This window comes from Triticum urartu, unplaced genomic scaffold (assembly GCF_003073215.2).
Source record: "Triticum urartu cultivar G1812 unplaced genomic scaffold, Tu2.1 TuUngrouped_contig_6838, whole genome shotgun sequence".
NCBI classification, from domain to species: domain Eukaryota; kingdom Viridiplantae; phylum Streptophyta; class Magnoliopsida; order Poales; family Poaceae; genus Triticum; species Triticum urartu.
The window spans coordinates 1-19,578 of NW_024117632.1; the positions used below are offsets into that span (position 1 = coordinate 1).

Sequence of the window (19,578 nt, forward strand, 5' to 3'; positions counted from 1 at the left end):
ATTTATCCCAGTGTCATTCATCTCCACCACCCCTGTATATATACTTCTGATACCACCGTGACCAAATCAGACAAGCTCCATTGATCTATTCCTCGTCTCCACCGATCCCTTGGTAGACCAACCAGCAGCAGCTCTCGGCTCACCTCTCCCTGCTCCTCGATCTATCTAGTCTAGTCTTCAGTGTGGCCATGGCGAAGGTGCACCCGAACCTGGCCGTGCCGTCTCTGGGGATGGCGGCGGCGGCGGCGGCGGAGCCGGTGACACTGACGGTGTGGCGCAAGTCGCTGCTCTTCAACTGCCGGGGGTTCACGGTGTTCGACGCCAGCGGCAACCTGGTGTACCGCGTGGACATCTACGCGTCCGACTCCCGCGCGGAGGTGGTGCTCATGGACGCGGCGGGGCGGCCCGTGCTCACCGTGCGCCGCAAAAAGGCCATCAGCCTCATGGGCGACCAGTGGCTGGTGTTCCCCGGCGAGGCGCGCTGGACCAGATGCTCGGGAGGCCGGGGCTGCTCAGGAGCTGGTCCTCGTAGCGCCGCCGAGACTGGGTCGCCTCCTTCGGTTTGCCTCCTTCGATTTCCGACATTGTTTGGGCCCGAGAGCAGAACAGCTCCGATGTGCCCCCCTTCTCTCTCTCTTTTTTTTGTTTCCTTTTTGGAAACTTTCTCTTTGATATATATGAAGGTCTATGTGCATCGAAATCCTTCTTGAGGTGTATGGTTTTGTTCATTTTTACTGTAATAAAACCATGCATTTTGTAAAGATTATTAAAGTGGGATGAAACTGTATTACTCCTATACTTCTATAAAAGAAGTCACACTAGGCCAATTTCACTGTCTACGTTCTCTCCAACTTTTGTACTAGCACAAAAGGCCCTTCTCAAAGTTAGCTGAAATTCTCCGATGTAGAATCTGAAATCTGAACCCAATTGCGTGTCAAAGAGGCCGGTGCAAGCAGTCTAGCAGAACCGGACTTCCTCGGTCGACCAGCCAGCGCTCACTCCAGCTAGTACGGTAGCTAGCGCCGGCCAATGATCCGCGTTGAATTCCCACGGCCGAAAGCTGCGCAACCACCCGCCGGAGCTTTCAGTGCCTGGTGTATGTGGGCCCATAGGCCAGTAAGATCGACTCGCATTATTGTTTTTCTGAAACAAGGCAAAAGATGTGCCACCAGCAATGAAAAATATTTCCTGTCCAGAGAAAACTTATTTGAAACCAGCCGTGGCCACAAAATGACTGTTGGTCAAGCAAACTTATTTTACCAATCCTAAATTCTATAATGAGATGCCTTTAGAAGCAGCGTAAACAGGGCTGAATTATATCTCTTTCTCCCCTTGCATATATTTAGAATGTACTGGTAAGAGAGGAGGAAGTGAAGAAAAAGGTTGCTGTTCCGAGAGACGTTTATGAGGATCCTACAGTTTTATTTTACTCTAGAGATGGCAGTTGCTCTATCCCTAAATAGTGGACTTAGCAGCTACTTCTTTTTACATTTGCATATCCATTATATGGGTCTGCATCATACTTGTGCAGATAAATAATTATCAGCCTGGTAGAGGAGAGGAATTATATCTTGAATTCATTGATGCCGCATAATTTTGGTCCGTACTTTGTACGACTTGACTGTACAATCATGATGCTTTGTTCACAACCTATATAAAATACTCCCTCCATCCGAAAAAACTTGTCCCAAGCTTGTTTATCAAATGGATGTATCTAGCACTAACTTGGTGCTAGATACATCCATTTGAAGGACAAGCTTTTTCGGACGGAGGGAGTATTGTATTAGTAATTTCAAAATTAATTTTGCATAGCTTTTTGCTTATGCCAAATGAAAATCGACAAAATATTTATAGCACTCTGGGGTAAAATGTTAAGTTTCTAGACATGTTTTTTATATGCTAGAATATGTCTTTGACCTATGGAAACAAAGGGTTCATTATTTGTTTTCAAGAGCTTAGGTGCAAGTAAGCAGCCCTACATGCAACCATATTTCTTACTCTTCTATCCATGAAGTGTTTTCAAATACTGTATTTTTCTCTTGATAGATGCCATCCGAGGAAAAAACTCTTGACACGGCATTGTGGTAACCTCTGTTCTGTTGTAAACATGTTTTTACTACCATGTATCATCAAGTATTTAAAATGTTATTAAGAGTAACATGGCATTCTGTATATGCTCTAGGTAAACTTGCGTTGGATACACAATTCTTGTTTTTTTTGTATTTGGGCAAGAATTCATGTATGTGAAAATAAATCTCTTTCATATATGGTTTTATATCTCGGCAGAATATTACTGGTTTTGCTACCACAACATGCAGAATATGGTGTGGGTGAGAGGTCATGGGGTTGTGATAGGATGAAAAAGAATATGGTCTCTAAGATGTACGCCTACTCAATAGTGAGCTATTGGTACATACAACATGAAATTTATCTTTTTCAAAAAAGATGGCATAATGTTATTTTTTAGCATTTTTTGATATTTTATATCTATTGGTCGCAAGGCGGGTGATAGCTCTCAGGTGTACTACGCTACCGATGGTATCCTTGCCTTTCTTCGTAGTACTATATTGAGATTGACATGTAACTATTTCATCCTCTATTATAAACATTGTCCTTTTCAAATCCAGTGAGCATTCCTGTAAAATAGTGTCCACTCACATCAGAGTTAGAGCTAGATGGAGCATCAAACAATGGAATCGAGTCATGAATTGTAAGCCAATCATGTAGGCATACACCCATTTTCATTTACCTATGTATAGTGGAAGTTGTGTAAGTCATTTGAAATGTTAATATAAAGAGTTCGTTACTGATGTTTGCTGTGAACAGTGTGAATATATTCCCGTGACAAAAAATCTGTGTGAATATATTTGAATGGTGTTATCTCCAACTAAGATCTCTATAGTAGCAGAATTCCTTATTTTCTAAAATCTGGAAATATTAATACAAGTAGAGAGAAGTGGTCCTTGAATTTCTTCATCCAGATGGTAATATGTGGTGCCACGAATCTGAAGTGGTTATTGTTCCTCTCTTTCTAGAGCCTCTATGCAGCCACAAGAAAAGTTTCCATGAACAGAGAGTTGGGTCATTCATTTCATAGTTGACTCATGAGTTGGAACCAGAAGGCCGGAGGGTCCAGTGAATATTTAGTTTGGCCCAACGACTCTGGCTGAAGGAGAGTGAAGATCATGTGGTCGACGATTTCTTCAACGAGGAGGCCACACAACATTGATCGATATGTGGCTCACAAGTAGATGATGATTGGAATGTTATCTGCTTTGACGTTTCTAGGGTGAAGCATCAATTTTGAATAAAAGATACATTTATTTAGTGATGTTCTTAAAATTATTGTTTAAGATTTATATCAGTGTGATCAATTTTATTTAGATACGTGCATTCGCATGTGCATGATTACTAGTATTAAAAATTGTTCAGGGATTCTCATAGTATTGATGAAAATTTTGAAAATTACAAATTCAAGTATTTTTACAAATTTTAAAGGTTTTTACACATTTGAAAAACCTTCATGATTATTAAAAAGAGTACGGGAATTTTATAAAAAATCAAGTTTTTTATAAATTTCAATAATTTGGGAAAATATATGCAAAATGTAAAAATTCTAAAGTTCAAAAAAGTCACGAATTTGAAAACTTTCATTAATTTTGAAAAAATAAATTTAAAGAAAATAAAATAGAACATGTTTTTTTAGGGGAAACACAGTCTATCACTTCCCCCAATTCGCCACATTTGGGTTTTGTAGTCTCATGAGTCATGACTCGAATGTAATAGAAACATATAAGAAACGAGTAAAATGCAAGAAAAAAAAACAATTGATGCATATACAGCGGAAGCTATGGCTATGAAGAAGGGTCTGCAACTTGCAGATTCTCTGGGTATTCATAAACTGCTAGTTCACACAGATTGTGCAGAATTGGTCAAGGAGATTAATCAAGGAGTAGTTAATTCAGTAGCGGCCCCTATTCTTAATGATTGCTTTGAGATTTGTAATAATTTTGGCCATGTTAGTTTTGAGCATTGTGCGCGTGAATCGAATCGCGTGGCTCATGAGCTGGCTAGAAGGGCTAGGGTTGATCCTCCGGATGTGTGGACGGACAATCCTCCCTCTTTTATCCGTAGCCTTATTTTGAATGATTTGTCATTATTTGAGATGAAACAAAACTAGCCATGTTGGCATTTCCTAAAAAAAAAACATATAAGAAACGAGTAAAAACGGAAGAAAAAAAATTCGTCCGAAAGTATCCACAAACCGGGAATGGGTGGAAGTTAATAAGCCAGCCCATTACAAACCTAGAAGCGCCTCTAAATGGGCCTGCCAACTCTGGAGTGGTTAGTTTGCTTCATTCATTTCTTTCGTTCCTTCCCACACAAAAACTTTCGTTCCTTTGCCTCAAAAAACAATTTCTTTCGTTCCTTTGTTTTCGTTCATATTTTATTTTACTTTTTCATTTATATTTCAATATTCTAAATATACATTTTAGTAATTTTCTTAATTAAATTTCAAAAATTTCATGCGCATTATAATGTTTATGTGATGTAAAAAAACTGATCACATAATTTGCAGAAAGAATCATATCATTCAAAAAAAATATTCATCACATTTTAAAAAATCCGGCACTTCAAAAATATATTTGTGAAATGTGTATAAAAAATGTTCAAGTGTATTACAATTGTTCAATAGCATTTGGGAAATGTTGAACATTTGAAATAATTGTACATTTAAAAAAATCCGTGTTATTTACGAAAAAGTTTTTACGTGTATTCAAAAAAATGTTCATGGTGAATTTTGGAAAATGTTCAACCAATATATAAAAAAGCATTGAAACTATATAAAAAATTATAATGCATATTTGGCAAAATGCTCAGCATGTATTCAGTTCAAGGAAACATTAACATGTATCTGACAAATGTTCAACGTGTAATTAAAAAGTGTTTAGTTTGTGTACGAAAAATGTACAACATGTAAAAAAGCACAACATGTATTTGAAAATTTTAAGGAAAAAAGTAAATAACAAAATAACAAAAAAGAAACACAAAGAAAACCGATTGAAAAATATACAAAAATTAGACTCACTGAAGCTTCTAAAACCGTGTGAAGCTGTCCATATAAGCTTGCGACAACCACTCCAGGATGCTACAGGCTACTTAGTGGAGCGCTAGAGGTGAGACAAGGGTACATCTCGCAGTAAGCGAGAGATAGGCATCGCGGTTTTCTACTGATTGGGTAGTATACAACGCTTAAGTTGCAAAATAGCATCTTCCATGACCAAACACTATCTATGTTGTAAATAAACATTATCCTCCATAAATGAGCCTAAATATCTTACCATTATACTTCATTAGAACGAACCATGCACAATTAAGTATGACAGATTTGGGAAACAACAAATCTTTATGCGTATTCATTGATCTTCAAATCGTTCCAACATATCTTGTATTGATGGTAGTGGGATGGACTACAAATTTGAAAAACTAAATCTTGCTCCTCGTTTGCTTTTAAATACAGTGGGTCGAGTTAGGAATCCTCGTAAATGAACATAACAACAAAGAATCATTAACCTTGCAAAAAATAAATCCTGAAAGATTTCTTGTTATTAGAACCAAATCCTGGAAAGATTTCACCCTACGATACTTCAAACAATAACAATGTGCATGCCTTCCGCGTGTATATATACTGCTTATATTGTACCATTGTTCATCGTCACACATATCTAGATCTAGATAGCTTGGACACTCCAAGCGGAACACCCCCCCCCCCCCCCCGCCACACACACACAAACTGTGCTTCAAGAACAAAAATGAAGAGCCAATTTTGCCACCTTGTTTTCATTTTCCTTGTCGTCTCTCTATGTTCCTTACCTGCATTTGGTATACGCCGCGGAAGCTTTCAATCAGGTATTTTGTTTTCTACGTATCATTTCTTTGAATGAATAACAATTGTTTCATCATATATTTTTACTAACCTCACAAGGGTCGGTACTTAAACTTATTCTATAATCATGTTGCAGTGAACCATAGGGACCTGGCTCCCAGTCCAAGTTTGTCTGAGCTCCCTTCTCTGGCACAAAGTAAGCATATGGGAGTAGATTCTTTTAGGTTCTTGGATGTTGTTAAGTACCACTGATGTTCTGGGTTAACACTTAAGTTTTCTTTCCAGGCCGTGCGTTTGAATCATTGATCTCGGTGGACTATGCCGGTGTAGAAGGACACGCACCCCAGATCCACGCACCTAAGTTGGTAGAGGCGCCTCCGTCTGACTAAAGCCTTCGAGTATGGCACACCTTGTACACGACGAGGAAGTGCCCTAATAAATACCCCCCATTTCTATTGTATTCTTACTGCCTTTGGCACAAGTGTCTTGATTAGCGATTTCAGCGGGCCATTTTATATGATATATCAATAGCACAATGCATAATATATAAGTGAATGTGTGTCTTTATGGATCTGGTTCCATTATCAAAAGATAACAGAACAAAACAAGCAAAAAGCATCCAGGTGCAAAGACAAAAAAAAATCAACAAAAGGCTTAAACAAAAGTGTCGCCAACCATTGCTGCATGCACCGCAACAAATAGAAGTAAGAAACTACATGACAACCCATCACAGTATATATTACATGGGGGAGATAAACATCCTCAAATCCATCATCCATGTAGGGGGGAGGGGGGTTGACCATCTTTACAACATTAGCAAACTATAGGGATCAAGTTTCAAACTCATGTTCCTTCATCACATCATCAACGCTAGTATTACCAATTTCATCATCCTCAACATCTCTCGCTTCCAACATTTCGACACCCCTTCCTCTCTCTGCACGACCATCATTATGGAGCTCCGAAGCCACCGTCTGTACAACCACCACTCCATGTTTCAGTGCAACTCGTTCACCTTCATTTTGCCTACCCGGTAGTGCATGAAAGAACAAGCATAACAAACAAACTCAGCGGAGGAGCAACAAGTTTCTTCTCAAAACAGGCCCGACTAAGAAGTTTCCAGATTGCCCAGCATAGAGCACCTAAACCTACCATCAGCAGGTACCCATTTTTTGGCAAATTACTGAGAATCCACCAAAAAATATTTTGAGAAACATGTATGCCTAGAATTAGGACCGATGCATCTACATATCACACGTAGTTGAACAATGAAAAACAAAATGACGAATATTCTCAAACTCTGGGCAAAATGATACAAAGGGTTGCCAACCCACTTTCTTTTGATCATGTTGTCTTTGGTGGAAATGACATTCCAAAGCCAGATTCTGATTTTCTGGGGAACATTAGCTTACCAAAGATGTTTAGAAAATCTATCCGGGCCCACATCAGATCGATAGTTATAGATAGTTTTTACAATGAACTTGCCATTTTTATTCCGAGACATTTGGGGGCATGATTCCTGTCGTGGAATTGTCACGGCAGATGTCCTTGTAGAAGGACTTAGTTGTGGAGCCATTGCAACGAGGTTAGCTTAAAGGGGTTAAACGGGACAAAGGACACATAGAGTTTATAATGGTTCGGCCCCTTGAGGTGAAGGTAAAAGCCTACTCCATTTTGAGGTGGTACTGCTAGGGTTTCAATTACCAGGGAGCAAATACGCTTTGCCTGGCACTCGACTTGTTGTTTCTTTCCCGTTGCCGGGTCGTCCCCTTATATACATGGGTTGACGCCCTGCGGCCTACAGAGTTCCGACCGGCTCATACAAACGTGTCCGGCTTGGTGACTTATCTTACATGCCTTATAATACAAGTTACATATACATGGCGGTTTATACTCACGGGCCTTAAGCCGCCTCTCGGTTTGGTCCCCTTAACAGGCCTACTTCATGAACCGCCACCTTCACATACTCATGGGCTTCGTCTAGATGAACCGCCACCTTCACATACTCATGGGCTTCGTCTAGATGAACCGCCATTGGGATAACCCGGCCCCTCCTGGGCGGGTCATACCCAATAGTTATATCCCCAACATTAGGCCCCAGGTTGATTTGAACTTGTTCATGTCAATCTTCATCACTTAGGAAAATCCTTCTTCATCTTCCTGTGAAATATTGTAACCCGCCATGACGCCATCTCCGGAAATTGCGGTAACCCGCTGCGACATCACCTGTAATTAATACTACACACGGCCCAAATCTTAATTAAATCTTTTTCTTTACTGACCCTCCAAAAATCGAGGCGGTCGCACCGCCACATATCCATTTTCTTGTCTCCTCGATTCCCGTGTATGCCACGGGTTCACTTTCCATTCTCCCATTTTCCTTCTCTCCTTCTTCTTCCTCCTCGCGACGCTCCAGTGCACCCAATCTCCGCCGCCGTCGACCTTCGTCTCCTTCATTGACTCTGGCCGCTGCATCACCCTGAACGGACCAGAACACCGCGCCGCTCCTCCGCTGTTTAACCATCGCCAGTAAGTCTCTGTCTTTCCTCTCATAGATCTGTGTTAGGGTTTCTCTGTTCATTGGTGTTCATCACCGTTCTTCCCTTTCTCCGTCCTAGATCGCACAACTTTGATCTGAAAATAGCATAGAACTCGCACAGTAGCAGTTTTAGCACTTATTTTTTGATATCAGACTATATCTTCTTTGCAATAGATCTCATCTGAGCACCCCCACTCTTCTGCTGCCGCCGCCTTAGGTTCAAATTTTATTTCATTTTTCTGAATAGCTGCAAATCCAAACTTATAGCTTCAATATGTGAAACCTGTTTGTCCCAATACTTGGTAAAACTTTGCTTTTGTCAGATCTTGAATACCAGTATGTGTCATGGCGGCTTATATGTCCGGCTTACAATTACTCATATATCATTAGTCCTCACTTAAGCCGCCATTCTGAGTATATATTGTAACTGTTAACTTGCGATTTCCCCAATTGATTTAAACCGGCAAAACTTTCCCTTCCTTTAGGCTTTCTCTCTTCACAATGCCGCCAAATATAGTCTATACATGCAATTGGGTTCCCTCCATCGTCATCGAGGGCTCACTCAAAGATTTTGTCAAAATCGGGTACTTTCCCGCAAAGAGTGTTATGCATTATCGTGCCCCTGAACCTGGTGAAGAAAGGCCTCAACCAAAGGATGGCGAAGTTATTGTATTCACTGATCACATGAACCGGGGCTTCTCACCACCTGGCTCTAAGTTTTTCTGAGATGTTCTGCACTTCTTCCAAATTCATCATCAAGACATTGGACCCAATTCCGTGTCAAATATCTGCAATTTCAAGTCTTCTGCGAAGTATACCTTCAAGAGGAGCGCAACGTCGATCTCTTTAGAGAATATTTTCATTTGAACCGCCAAAATGAGTTCACGAACGGGCCCAGCTTGGAACTGCGAAATCTCGATTCAACGCAGAAGAGATGCCATCTTCCCTTATGCATGTCTGCCGAGTCACCCCAAGGATTGGAATTAGACGTGGTTTTACTGCAAAGATACCTCTTTGGCTGACGAGAACCCACTGCCGGGTTACCGTGTCGAGCGTCTGGACCCAAAGAACAATCTTCCTGAAAAACTTACCACTGCCGAACGGGCAAGAATTGCTCCTACAATTGCAAAGGTTAAAGCTCTGCTAGGAAACGGGTTAACTGGCATTGATTTGGTCAGGTGCTGGGTTTCTTGGCGGATTATACCCTTGAGTCGTCACACTGGCTTAATGTGCACTTACACTGGTGGTGTAAAAGATCCACTGCGCCACAGCTCTGCGCCCTTAACTGACGAGGTGGTTAACGAAATGGTTAATTCCCTTCTGAATGAAGATCTAGAAGATATCATCAAAGTGGGTCTGAACACTTTCTGCAAGCTTAACCCGCCACCGGATGTGAGTCTCTGAATTTACTTACCTTTATCTCATTATTCAAATAATTTATTAAGTCAACCTCTGATGACCTTTTCAGGCTAATTCTGACTTTTGGAAAAAGGAGTATGATCATGAAGATGCCAAGAAGGCCAGGGCCGCCAAGAAAGCCGCCAAGAAAACCACCAATAAGACAACCAAGAGAAATAAGAAACCAAGCGCCTCTGATCTACTTAATCTGGATGACACCTCTGAGTCGGAGGTAGCCCTTGACTCTCTTAGCTCGTTTATCAACCATCTTATTGGCACTGACTATTATCAGGATGACACGGGAGCCAGCCAAGCAGCTGAAGAAGAGGTAACTATTATTTCCTCCGGCTCAGAAACTTTGCCAAGACAGAAACTTTGACAAGTAACCCGGAAAGTAAGTTTTTCACACCTCTTGGCTTATTTAGATCCTCATTTTCTTCTGAAGCAACAGCAACATGAGAATCGATGTCAGACCCGGACCAGTGGAGGTGAAGAATTGTCCTCCGGCTTACCGAACACTCCCGCTCCTCGAAAACATCAAAACGAGGTTCTTTTTAACTTTAAATTCTTTCACCTGCCGGCGGGTCTTATTTACTTACCACTTAACTCTGTTGATTCAATTGACCAGGAGATTGCCCGTTCTTCCTCTGGCAACTCATCGTAAACCGAATTATCGGCTTTCAAAACTGCCCTTGGGTAACAACAATTATCTTTTATTCTGTATCGCTTTATACTCTTATGCTTATTCTAACTTATCACCACCTGTGTAGTGGACAAGCAAAGCCTAGCAAGAAAACAAGGGTTTCCAAGCCAGCCGAGGATCATAAAGTTGTTGAACCGAAACATCAAGTCTCTGCATCTGATGTTTCTGAAAAACAACCAGATGACCCTGCCCCTGATGTTTCACCTAGATTCCGGATCTCCGTGCTGCCAACACCAGTATTAACTCTTCAAACCCTAGATCATCAAGCCCACTTAAGCCGTCAAAGACTCACACTAATGATGTTCTGATCACTCGCACCGGCTTACAGAACCGGGAAATCCAATAGCTTTGGCCAAGCATACTGCTAAGCAAGAGGTTATTAAAAGGTGAAAGACGAGGTTTGACGTCTCTCATTATGCCCAATTGAGCAGCTGTGAGATACTATGTGGCTACCTTAGCCAAGTACACTCCAGCCGTAATCTTGAAGTTGATATGGCGAAACAAATACACCAAAAGTATGAGGTATGACTTCCACCTTTGAATAATTATGTACATCCTGCCAGCCCCCAAGTCTACTGGTTATGATAAAATTGAATAGGCTGTAGACTTAGAATAATCCATAAGCTTCTTATCGTAGAATCCCTCCAAGGTCAGTTTAAAATTAAACCGGATGTTTAAGCAAATTTAGCATTGCATCCGTAGTCCCGAAGGGCCGGTTTAATCAACATGAATGTGCCGGTCCTGTTTATCATTAGTTAAGAAAGGAGAGCTTATCTGTGTAGCCCTCATGAATCGGCTGTGATTGTTTACAGCACACCCGGTTCATTATTAAGAAGATACAAGCGATATGCATTAGCCCCCAAGTGCCAAGTAGTCTTGCTTGCAAAGTGCTTGGGAATTTATTTTAAGAGCCGTTTTACTTGAAGAAATTCTTGGCAGACATTAGCCCCCAAGTGCCAAGTGTTGTTGCTTGCAAAGGACTTGGGACTTATATTCTTGTAATCCGCCATGAATGTGTTTGACAAGTCTGCGCTTCATACAGGCTGCTACTACTGAACTTGGGTCACAGCTAAATGAGGCAAAGACCCGGCTAGCGAATCAGGAGTCTGAAATCCGGAAACTGAAGCCAAATTCCAGTTTAGCATAGCTGAATCGGAAAAGCTGAAGACCAGTTTTAAGAGGAGAAAAACACTTGGGCTGAAGAAAAGACTGCTTTAACGCAGCGAGCTGAAAAAGCTAAGGCAGCTCTTCAAGAAGTAACCACTGAACTCTCCGCAGACTAAGGCATAGCCTAGTGGTGTGAAGGGGCTGATGCCTTCCCACCCACCCAGGTTCAAGGCATGGTACTTGCAATTTGGGTTTGTTGCACCAATTATACTGTACGGGGTTCCCTTACAGTCTTTCTGTAAAAAAAAACCCACTGAACTCTCTGGCTTAAAGCACCGTGTCTCTCAGATGGTTTCTGCTATCTTTGGTGAGTCGCTGTGCTAATCATCAAAAAGTGAATTCTTGTCATGATAATATAAACCGCCATTTAACCAATCTGTGATTTTTCAGGTCCCAGGAGCAGCAACCTTAACCAGGACATGCTTGTGAAGCTCAAAGTTGTCTACACACTTGTCGAACAGCTGTACACTGGAACTCAACATGCACTGGCTGCAATTTCTCCAATGAATCAGGCGCCTACTCTTTTGATAGATGTACTGAAAAAACTTTCTATGCTTCCTGCTAGGATGGATGAAATGAAGCGATTGTCTGCGAGAGCTGGTGTTGTGACGGCTTTGAGCTAGGCCAAGGCATGGGTACCAGAGCTTGACCCGTCTCAGGTAGCCACTGGTTACCCAAGCTTGAAAGAGGATGGTACGCTGTTTGATCAGAAGGACTTCTCTGCTTGTGTGAGAGCGATTCGTCCAATGGCGACTATGATTGCTAATGACTCAGACCTTTCAAAATACCATCCGGCTTATAACAAGGAGAACCAGAAGGTGCCGACTCTGGCTTATCGAGTGATGGACTTAATCCCCCCAATCCGTAAGCTTACTTTCGCCCTTGAAGTTGAGCTGTCTAATCTTATAGATGACGATGCTGAAATTCAAGCTTTATCTGGTATCGATTGGTCATCACCAAACTTTCAGACGGCAGAAGAGGACGAAGAACCAGAGAAGGATGACCCAGAAGCCTCAAGCTAGCAAGGCCAAGAAGAGTGAACCGCCAGGCGGTTTATATATTTGATTCTTGGAAAAAAACACTTGATCCCATTTGGCTCATGGAGTCATATAATAGGGTAGTAAAAAACTTGAATCTGTCATGCCATCGTGCACGTTTCTTATTTTGCGCAGTACTACTGATCCGCCAATTTGAAAGATGATCCTTTTACTCTTATGACAATATTGATTTATGCAGATCAAACTTGATTATTCTCCTGCAGACAAACAAGTCACAAGTGCCCTGGTGGTTTACCGCCGGGCGGGTCATGATACCCAATTAAAGGCCACTGGGAAGAGCAGTCCATAACCAGGGCTGGTCTGGCCATAATGTTTAACATAATAAAATATCATACCTGTGGCATGTGCTTAAATTGCCGCTGCCGGTTTAACAGCTTGATCCGGTTTGAAGTTTGTAGAACGATAACTCCAAACATAATATTATGATACTCTTGATGACTTTAGAGTCTGCCATCCTGGCGGGTTGTAGAAACCCAAAAGATGCTTCAAATATGAGCCATAAATAGGGCAGCTTGACCCGATGTGTAAAAACCAGATGGCAAAAAAGAAGTCGTATAAAGAAAAGAAAGCAAAAAATTCAAGGCTTTTCCGGGCCGCCAAACCAAAGTGTCTTCTTCAATGAAACTAGTCGGAGCCACTGGAAGGTACGTGCTATCCGTGAGCCTGACTCACAGTACCCAATCGACATTTGAACCCAGATAAAGTCGTATCTTGCTTTATAGACTTACCAGGAGTACGCGGGGTCATAGTAACAGCATACATCACGGGTTGATTTATACAAGTTTCAAGGAAGGCGACTTATGAAGCCTGGATCTATCCTGACTATCTGTACGCCGTACACTCACGTGAAAAACCGACGTTTTAACCTTAACGAGCTCAGATCTTGGTTGAATACACCGTAAAGACTGATTGTTAAGAGTTCGACGGGTCAATCAGGATGACCTGATGGAGTTGAAGCAGCTGGCTACAGGTAGGATGACCCAGAAAGGTTATGTTCTCTTTGGTCGAATACGCCTATGTTTGAACAGGAAGCCCCCAAGTGACATACTGACAAATTGTGCTTGTTAGGGACCTATGTTTGAGCTGTGCTGCGCATCCAACTCTCGTTGGTCCCTACAATTTGGGCGTCAAGCCTCTTAAATGAACGTGTAAGAAGATGATAAAGACTCAGCTTCAAAAAAGTGAAACGACAGAGGCCCTGACTTATCAGGGATGCCGACTTTATTATACTGTCTATAATATATACACCATCAGATTATGTACATCATGAGAGTTGGTGGCTCAAGTATAGTAAGGCCGAAGATGAGCAACGTTCCACGGCCAACAAGTCTCCTCCTACGATGTGCGTGAGTCCTTGTGGTCTTGAACATCGATAAGGTAATATGACCCATTATGCAGATTCTTGCCGACCATAAAAGGTCCTTCCCACGGTGATAGTTTATGCATATCCGTTTGATCTTGGATGTGCCGGAGCACCAAATCGCCTTCTTGAAAGGTTCTGGTTTTAACCCGGCGATTGTGATAACGACGCAGATCTTTCTGGTAAATCGCCGAACGAGCCGCCACAATATCACGCTCCTCATCTAAAAGGTCAAGTGCGTCTTGACATGCTTTTTCATTGTCAGCTTCAACGTAAGCCGCTACCCGGGGTGAATTGTGACGGATGTCACTTGGTAGAAGCGCCTCTGCTCCATAAACCATGAAGAAAGGTGTGTAACTTGTAGATCTGTTAGGGGTTGTATTGATGCTCCATAACACTGAGGGTAACTCTTCCACCCAACAACCCGGCGTTCTTTGCAAAGGAACCATAAGCCATGGCTTAATACCTCGCAAAATTTCTTGATTAGCCCGTTCCGCTTGACCATTGGACTGGGGGTGAGCCACAGAGGAGACATCAAGTCGAATATACTCTTGTTGACAAAATTCTTTCATAGCACCTTCAGACAGATTAGTACCATTATCTGTTATAATGCTGTGCGAAAGCCAAAACGAAAAATCACCTTCTTGATGAATTTAACCGCCATTGCAGCATCACACTTGCTAACTGGCTCTGCTTCGACCCACTTAGTGAACTTGTCAACTGCTACCAAAAGGTGGGTCTTTTTATCTGGGGACCTCTTAAAAGGCCCAACCATATCAAGCCCCCAAGTCGCAAACGGCCAAGTAATTGGAATCATCCTCAACTCTTGAGCCGGAACATGAGCTCGCCGTGAAAATTTCTGACAACCGTCACATCTGCTGACCAAATCCGCAGCATTAGATGAGCTGTCAACCAATAAAAACCATGACGAAAAGCCTTGGCGATGAGAGATTTAGAACCGGCATGATGAACACAATCTCCTTCATGAATCTCTTGCAAATATCACAACCTTCTTCAGACGAAACACAACGTTAAAACGCCCCTGTAACACTGCGATGGTGCAATTCCCCATTAACAATCGTCATTGACTTAGATCGCTGGGTTATCTACCTGGCTAAAATCTCATCCTTAGGCAACTCGCCCTGGGTCATGTAAGCCAGATACGTCACTGTCCAATCAGGAATAGTATGAAGAGCCGCCACCAACTGTGCTTTCGGGTCAGGAATAGCAAGATCCTCCTCAGTAGACAACTTGACCAAAGGGTTAAGCAGGACATCCAGGAAGGTGTTAGGTGGGACCGACTTACGCTGAGATCCTAACCGGCTTAAAGTGTCACCCGCCTCGTTCTTCTTGCGATCAATATGCTCAACTTGGTAACCTTTGAAGTGACCCGCAATAGCGTCGACCTCTCGACGATAAGCCGCCATGAGCGGATCCTTAGAATCCCAAGTGCCAGAAACTTGTTGAGCTACCAGATCTGAATCGCCGAAACACCTCACCCGGCTTAAGTTCATATCCTTAGCCATCTGAAGACTGTGAAGCATGGCCTCATACTCAGCTGCATTGTTAGTACAATGGAACATTAACCGGAGGACATAAGAAAATTTATCACCTCGTGGGGAAGTCAAGACAACTCCAGCCCCCGAGCCTTCCAACTGCCTGGATCCATCAAAGTGAATAGTCAAATATGTGTTATCTGGCTTTTCCTCTGGTGTCTGCAATTCTGTCCAATCATTGATAAAATCCATGAGTGCTTGTGACTTGATGGCCGTACGAGGCGCATATTTCAAACTATGGGGCCCAAGCTCAATGGCCCACTTGGCAATCCAGCCCGTGGCTTCTCTATTTTGGATGATGTCCCCCAAAGGAGAAGAGCTGACGACAGTAATGGGGTGACCCAGAAAATATTTCTTAAGCTTCCAGCTTGCCATAAAGACCCCATACACAAGCTTCTACCAGTGCGGATACCTATGTTTGGACTCAATAAGTACCTCATTGATGTAGTAAACTGGCCTTTGAACCGGATATTCCTTGCCTGCCTCTTTCCTCTCCACCACAGTAGCTACATTGATGGCCCGGCTATTAGTAGCCACATATAACAACAGAGTCTCCTTATCAATAGGGGCAGCAAGAACGGGCGGCTCAGCCAACTGTTTCTTTAGATCCTCAAACGCTTGATCAGTAGCATCACTCCAAACAAAATGATCTATCTTCTTCATCGTCTGATAAAGAGGAATAGCTTTCTCACCTAACCAGCTTATGAACCGGCTTAGGGCCGCAGTACAACCCGCCAGATGCTGAACATCATTAACACACGCCGGCTTAGCCAATGAAGTAATGGCCTTGATTTTCTCCGGGTTAGCTTCAATGCCTCTGTTAGAAACCAGAAAGCCCAAGAGCATGCCTGCTGGTACACCAAAAACACACTTGGCCGGGTTAAGCATCATCTTGTAGACCCAGAGATAATCAAATGTCTCCTTCAAATCATCAATCAAGGTCTCCTTCTTCCTTGACTTCACCACAATATCATCTACGTAAGCATGAACATTACGCCCGATCTGATTATGAAGGCAATTTTGCACACACCGCTGGTAAGTCGCCTGGGTACTCTTGAGCCCAAAGGGCATAGACACATAGAAGAAGGCTCCAAACGGAGTGATGAAAGTTGTCTTCTCCTGGTCCTTAACTGCCATCTTGATCTGATGATAACCATAATAAGCATCCAAAAAACTCAAACGCTCACAATCCGCCGTAGCATCAATGATTCGATCAATACGAGGGAGAGCGAATGGATCAGCCGGACAAGCCTTGTTTAAGTCCGTGTAATCCACACACATCCGCCAAGTGCCATTCTTCTTGAGCACCAACACCGGGTTAGCCAACCACTCAAGATGAAAAACTTCAATGATAAACCCGGATGCCAAGACCGGGCCACTTCTTCAACAATGGTCTTCCATCTCTCCTTGTTAAAACGACGGAGGAAATTCTTCACCAGCTTAAATTTCGGATCGATATTAACAGTGTGCTCAGTGAGTTCCCTCGGTACACCCGGCATGTCTGAAGGCTTCCATGCAAAGATGTCCCGGTTTTCATGGATGAACTTGATGATCGCGCTTTCCTATTTCGGATCCAGATTGGCACTGATGTTGAACTGCTTAGATGAATCGCCAGGAACAAAATCAACCAATTTAGTGTCATCTGCCTATTTAAACTTTAACAAAGGATCATGCTCCGTGGTTGGCTTCTCTAAGGACGTCATGTCCGCTGGGTCAACATTATCCTTATAAATTTCAGCTCCTCTATTGCACAAACTGATTCAGCATAAGCATTGTTGCCCTCTTCACACTCCAAGGCCACTTTGCAACTCCCATGCACCATAATGGTGCCCTTGTAACCCGGCATCTTAAGCTGCAAATAAACATAACAGGGTCTTGCCATGAATTTAGCATAAGCCGGCCGCCCAAACAGAGCATGGTAAGGGCTTTTGATCTTAACCACCTCGAAGGTCAGAGTCTCAGATATGGAATCATGCTCATCTCCAAAGGCAACCTCCAAAGATATCTTACCCACTGGATATGCCGACTTACCAGGCACCACCCCATGAAAAACGATGTTCGACGGCTTACGATTTTTGTCAGTCAGCCCCATCGACGGAAGGTTTCATAATAAAGTATATTAATACTGCTTCCTCCATCCATGAGTACCTTAGTAAACTTATAGCCTCCGACCTGAGGCGCCACCACCAGTGCCAGGTGACCCGGATTATCAACCCGGGGCGGGTGATCCTCATGGCTCCACACAATAGGCTGCTCTGACCACCGTAAGTAACGTGGCACCGCCGGCTCAACAGCATTCACTGCCCTCTTATGCAGCTTCTGATCCCGCTTACATAGGCTGGTAGTGAAGACGTGGTACTGCCCACTGTTCAATTGCTTCGGGTTGCTCTGATAACTGGACTGTTGCTGCTGATTCCCCCAATTATTCTGCTGGTTGTAACCGCCTTGATTACCCTGGCCATGAAACCCGGAATTTGAGCCGCCGCCTCCATGACCCAGACCATGAGAGCCGGATCCTGAACCGCCGTTCGGGCCACGGTTGTGCTGGATAGACTCCCTGAAGTGTCTCATTATACTGCAATCCTTCCATGAATGCGTAGCTGGCTTCTGATCCGTTCCGTGTTTTGGACATGGCTGACTCAATATTGCCTCACGGTCAAACCTCATCCCTTGAGTCAGTGCCCCCTTACGATGCTGGTTAGAACTTCGCGCACCGGTGTTAGCTACGAAATCATCTGCTTTGCGCTTACTGTTGCCACCCTGATTGGCTGGGTTGTACTGTTGTCCCTTCATGTCGTTACTCTTCTTTCCCTTTCCCGATCTTTCATCCTCAGAGTCGGGGTCCTTGGTACCATCAGAGTTGGCATAATTGACAAGAGCCGCCATAAGCTCCCCCATGTCGTTGCAATGACGCTTAAGCCGCCCAAGTTTCTGCTTGAGTGGAATGAAACGACAATTTTTCTCCAACATTAGAACCGTTGAGCCAACGTTGATGTTCTCTGAAGAATGTATGATAGCCGAGACCTGGCGCACCCAGCTGGTCATTGACTCACCCTCAGCTTGAACGCAAGAAACCAAATCTACAATCGACATGGGCTGCTTGCACGTATCTTTGAAATTCTGGATAAACCGGACCTTCAGCTCTGCCCATGACCTGATGGAGTTAGCCGACAGCCCCTTCAACCAGGTGCAAGCCGTCCCCTCTAACATCATGGTGAAGTACTTAGCGTATGCAACCTCACGAACATCCAACATCTCCATGTCCATCTCATAACTCTCCAACCACGCCTCAGGGGGCTGATCTGCTGTGTAATTAGGCACCTTACAAGGGCCTTTGAAGTCCTTGGGCAGACGCTCATTTCGTAGAGCCGCTGTTAGACACGGCACATTGAAAGCCTTAGAAGTTACACCTGCCTCAATTAAAGTTGTCGGGTAAACCGGCGTGTGATGATGAGCCGCCAGCTCGGCCTGTAACACCCCGGATATGATTTCCCCAATATGTAATCCAACTCTTGCCGTTTCCGGCCTTAAGTTATTTTATTTTCTCGGGTTCGGGTTTTGTCTCTGTGTGTTGTTGTCATTGTCATGCATCTCATATCATGTCATCATGTGCATTGCATTTGCGTACGTGTTCATCTCATGCATTCGAGCATTTTCCCCGTTGTCCGTTTTGCATTCCGGCGCTCCGTTCTCCTCCGGTGGTCATTTCTACCTTTCTTTCGTGTGTGGGGATTAAACATTTCCCGGATTGGACCGAGACTTGCCAAGCGGCCTTGGTTTACTACCGGTAGACCGCCTGTCAAGTTTCGTACCATTTGGACTTCGTTTGATGCTCCAACGGTTAACCGAGGGACCGAGAAGACCTCGTGTGTGTTGCAGCCCAACACCCCTCCAATTTGGCCCAAAACCC

General features: G+C 43.3%; 1 protein-coding gene and 1 long non-coding RNA gene across 2 annotated transcripts; both read left to right on the forward strand.

Annotated features, from left to right (window-relative positions):
* Positions 1 to 55: 55 nt before the first annotated feature.
* On the forward strand, positions 56 to 790 carry LOC125531144 (protein LURP-one-related 8-like). The gene has a single exon (XM_048695552.1). It carries the CDS (start codon positions 189 to 191, stop codon positions 708 to 710), a length of 522 nt encoding a protein of 173 aa, XP_048551509.1. The 5' UTR covers positions 56 to 188; the 3' UTR covers positions 711 to 790.
* A 4,994-nt stretch (positions 791 to 5,784) lies between these two features.
* On the forward strand, positions 5,785 to 6,442 carry LOC125531143. Its single transcript, XR_007293115.1, has 3 exons — positions 5,785 to 5,910; positions 6,024 to 6,083; positions 6,173 to 6,442. It is a non-coding gene; the product is annotated as an uncharacterized LOC125531143 (long non-coding RNA).
* Positions 6,443 to 19,578: the final 13,136 nt, after the last annotated feature.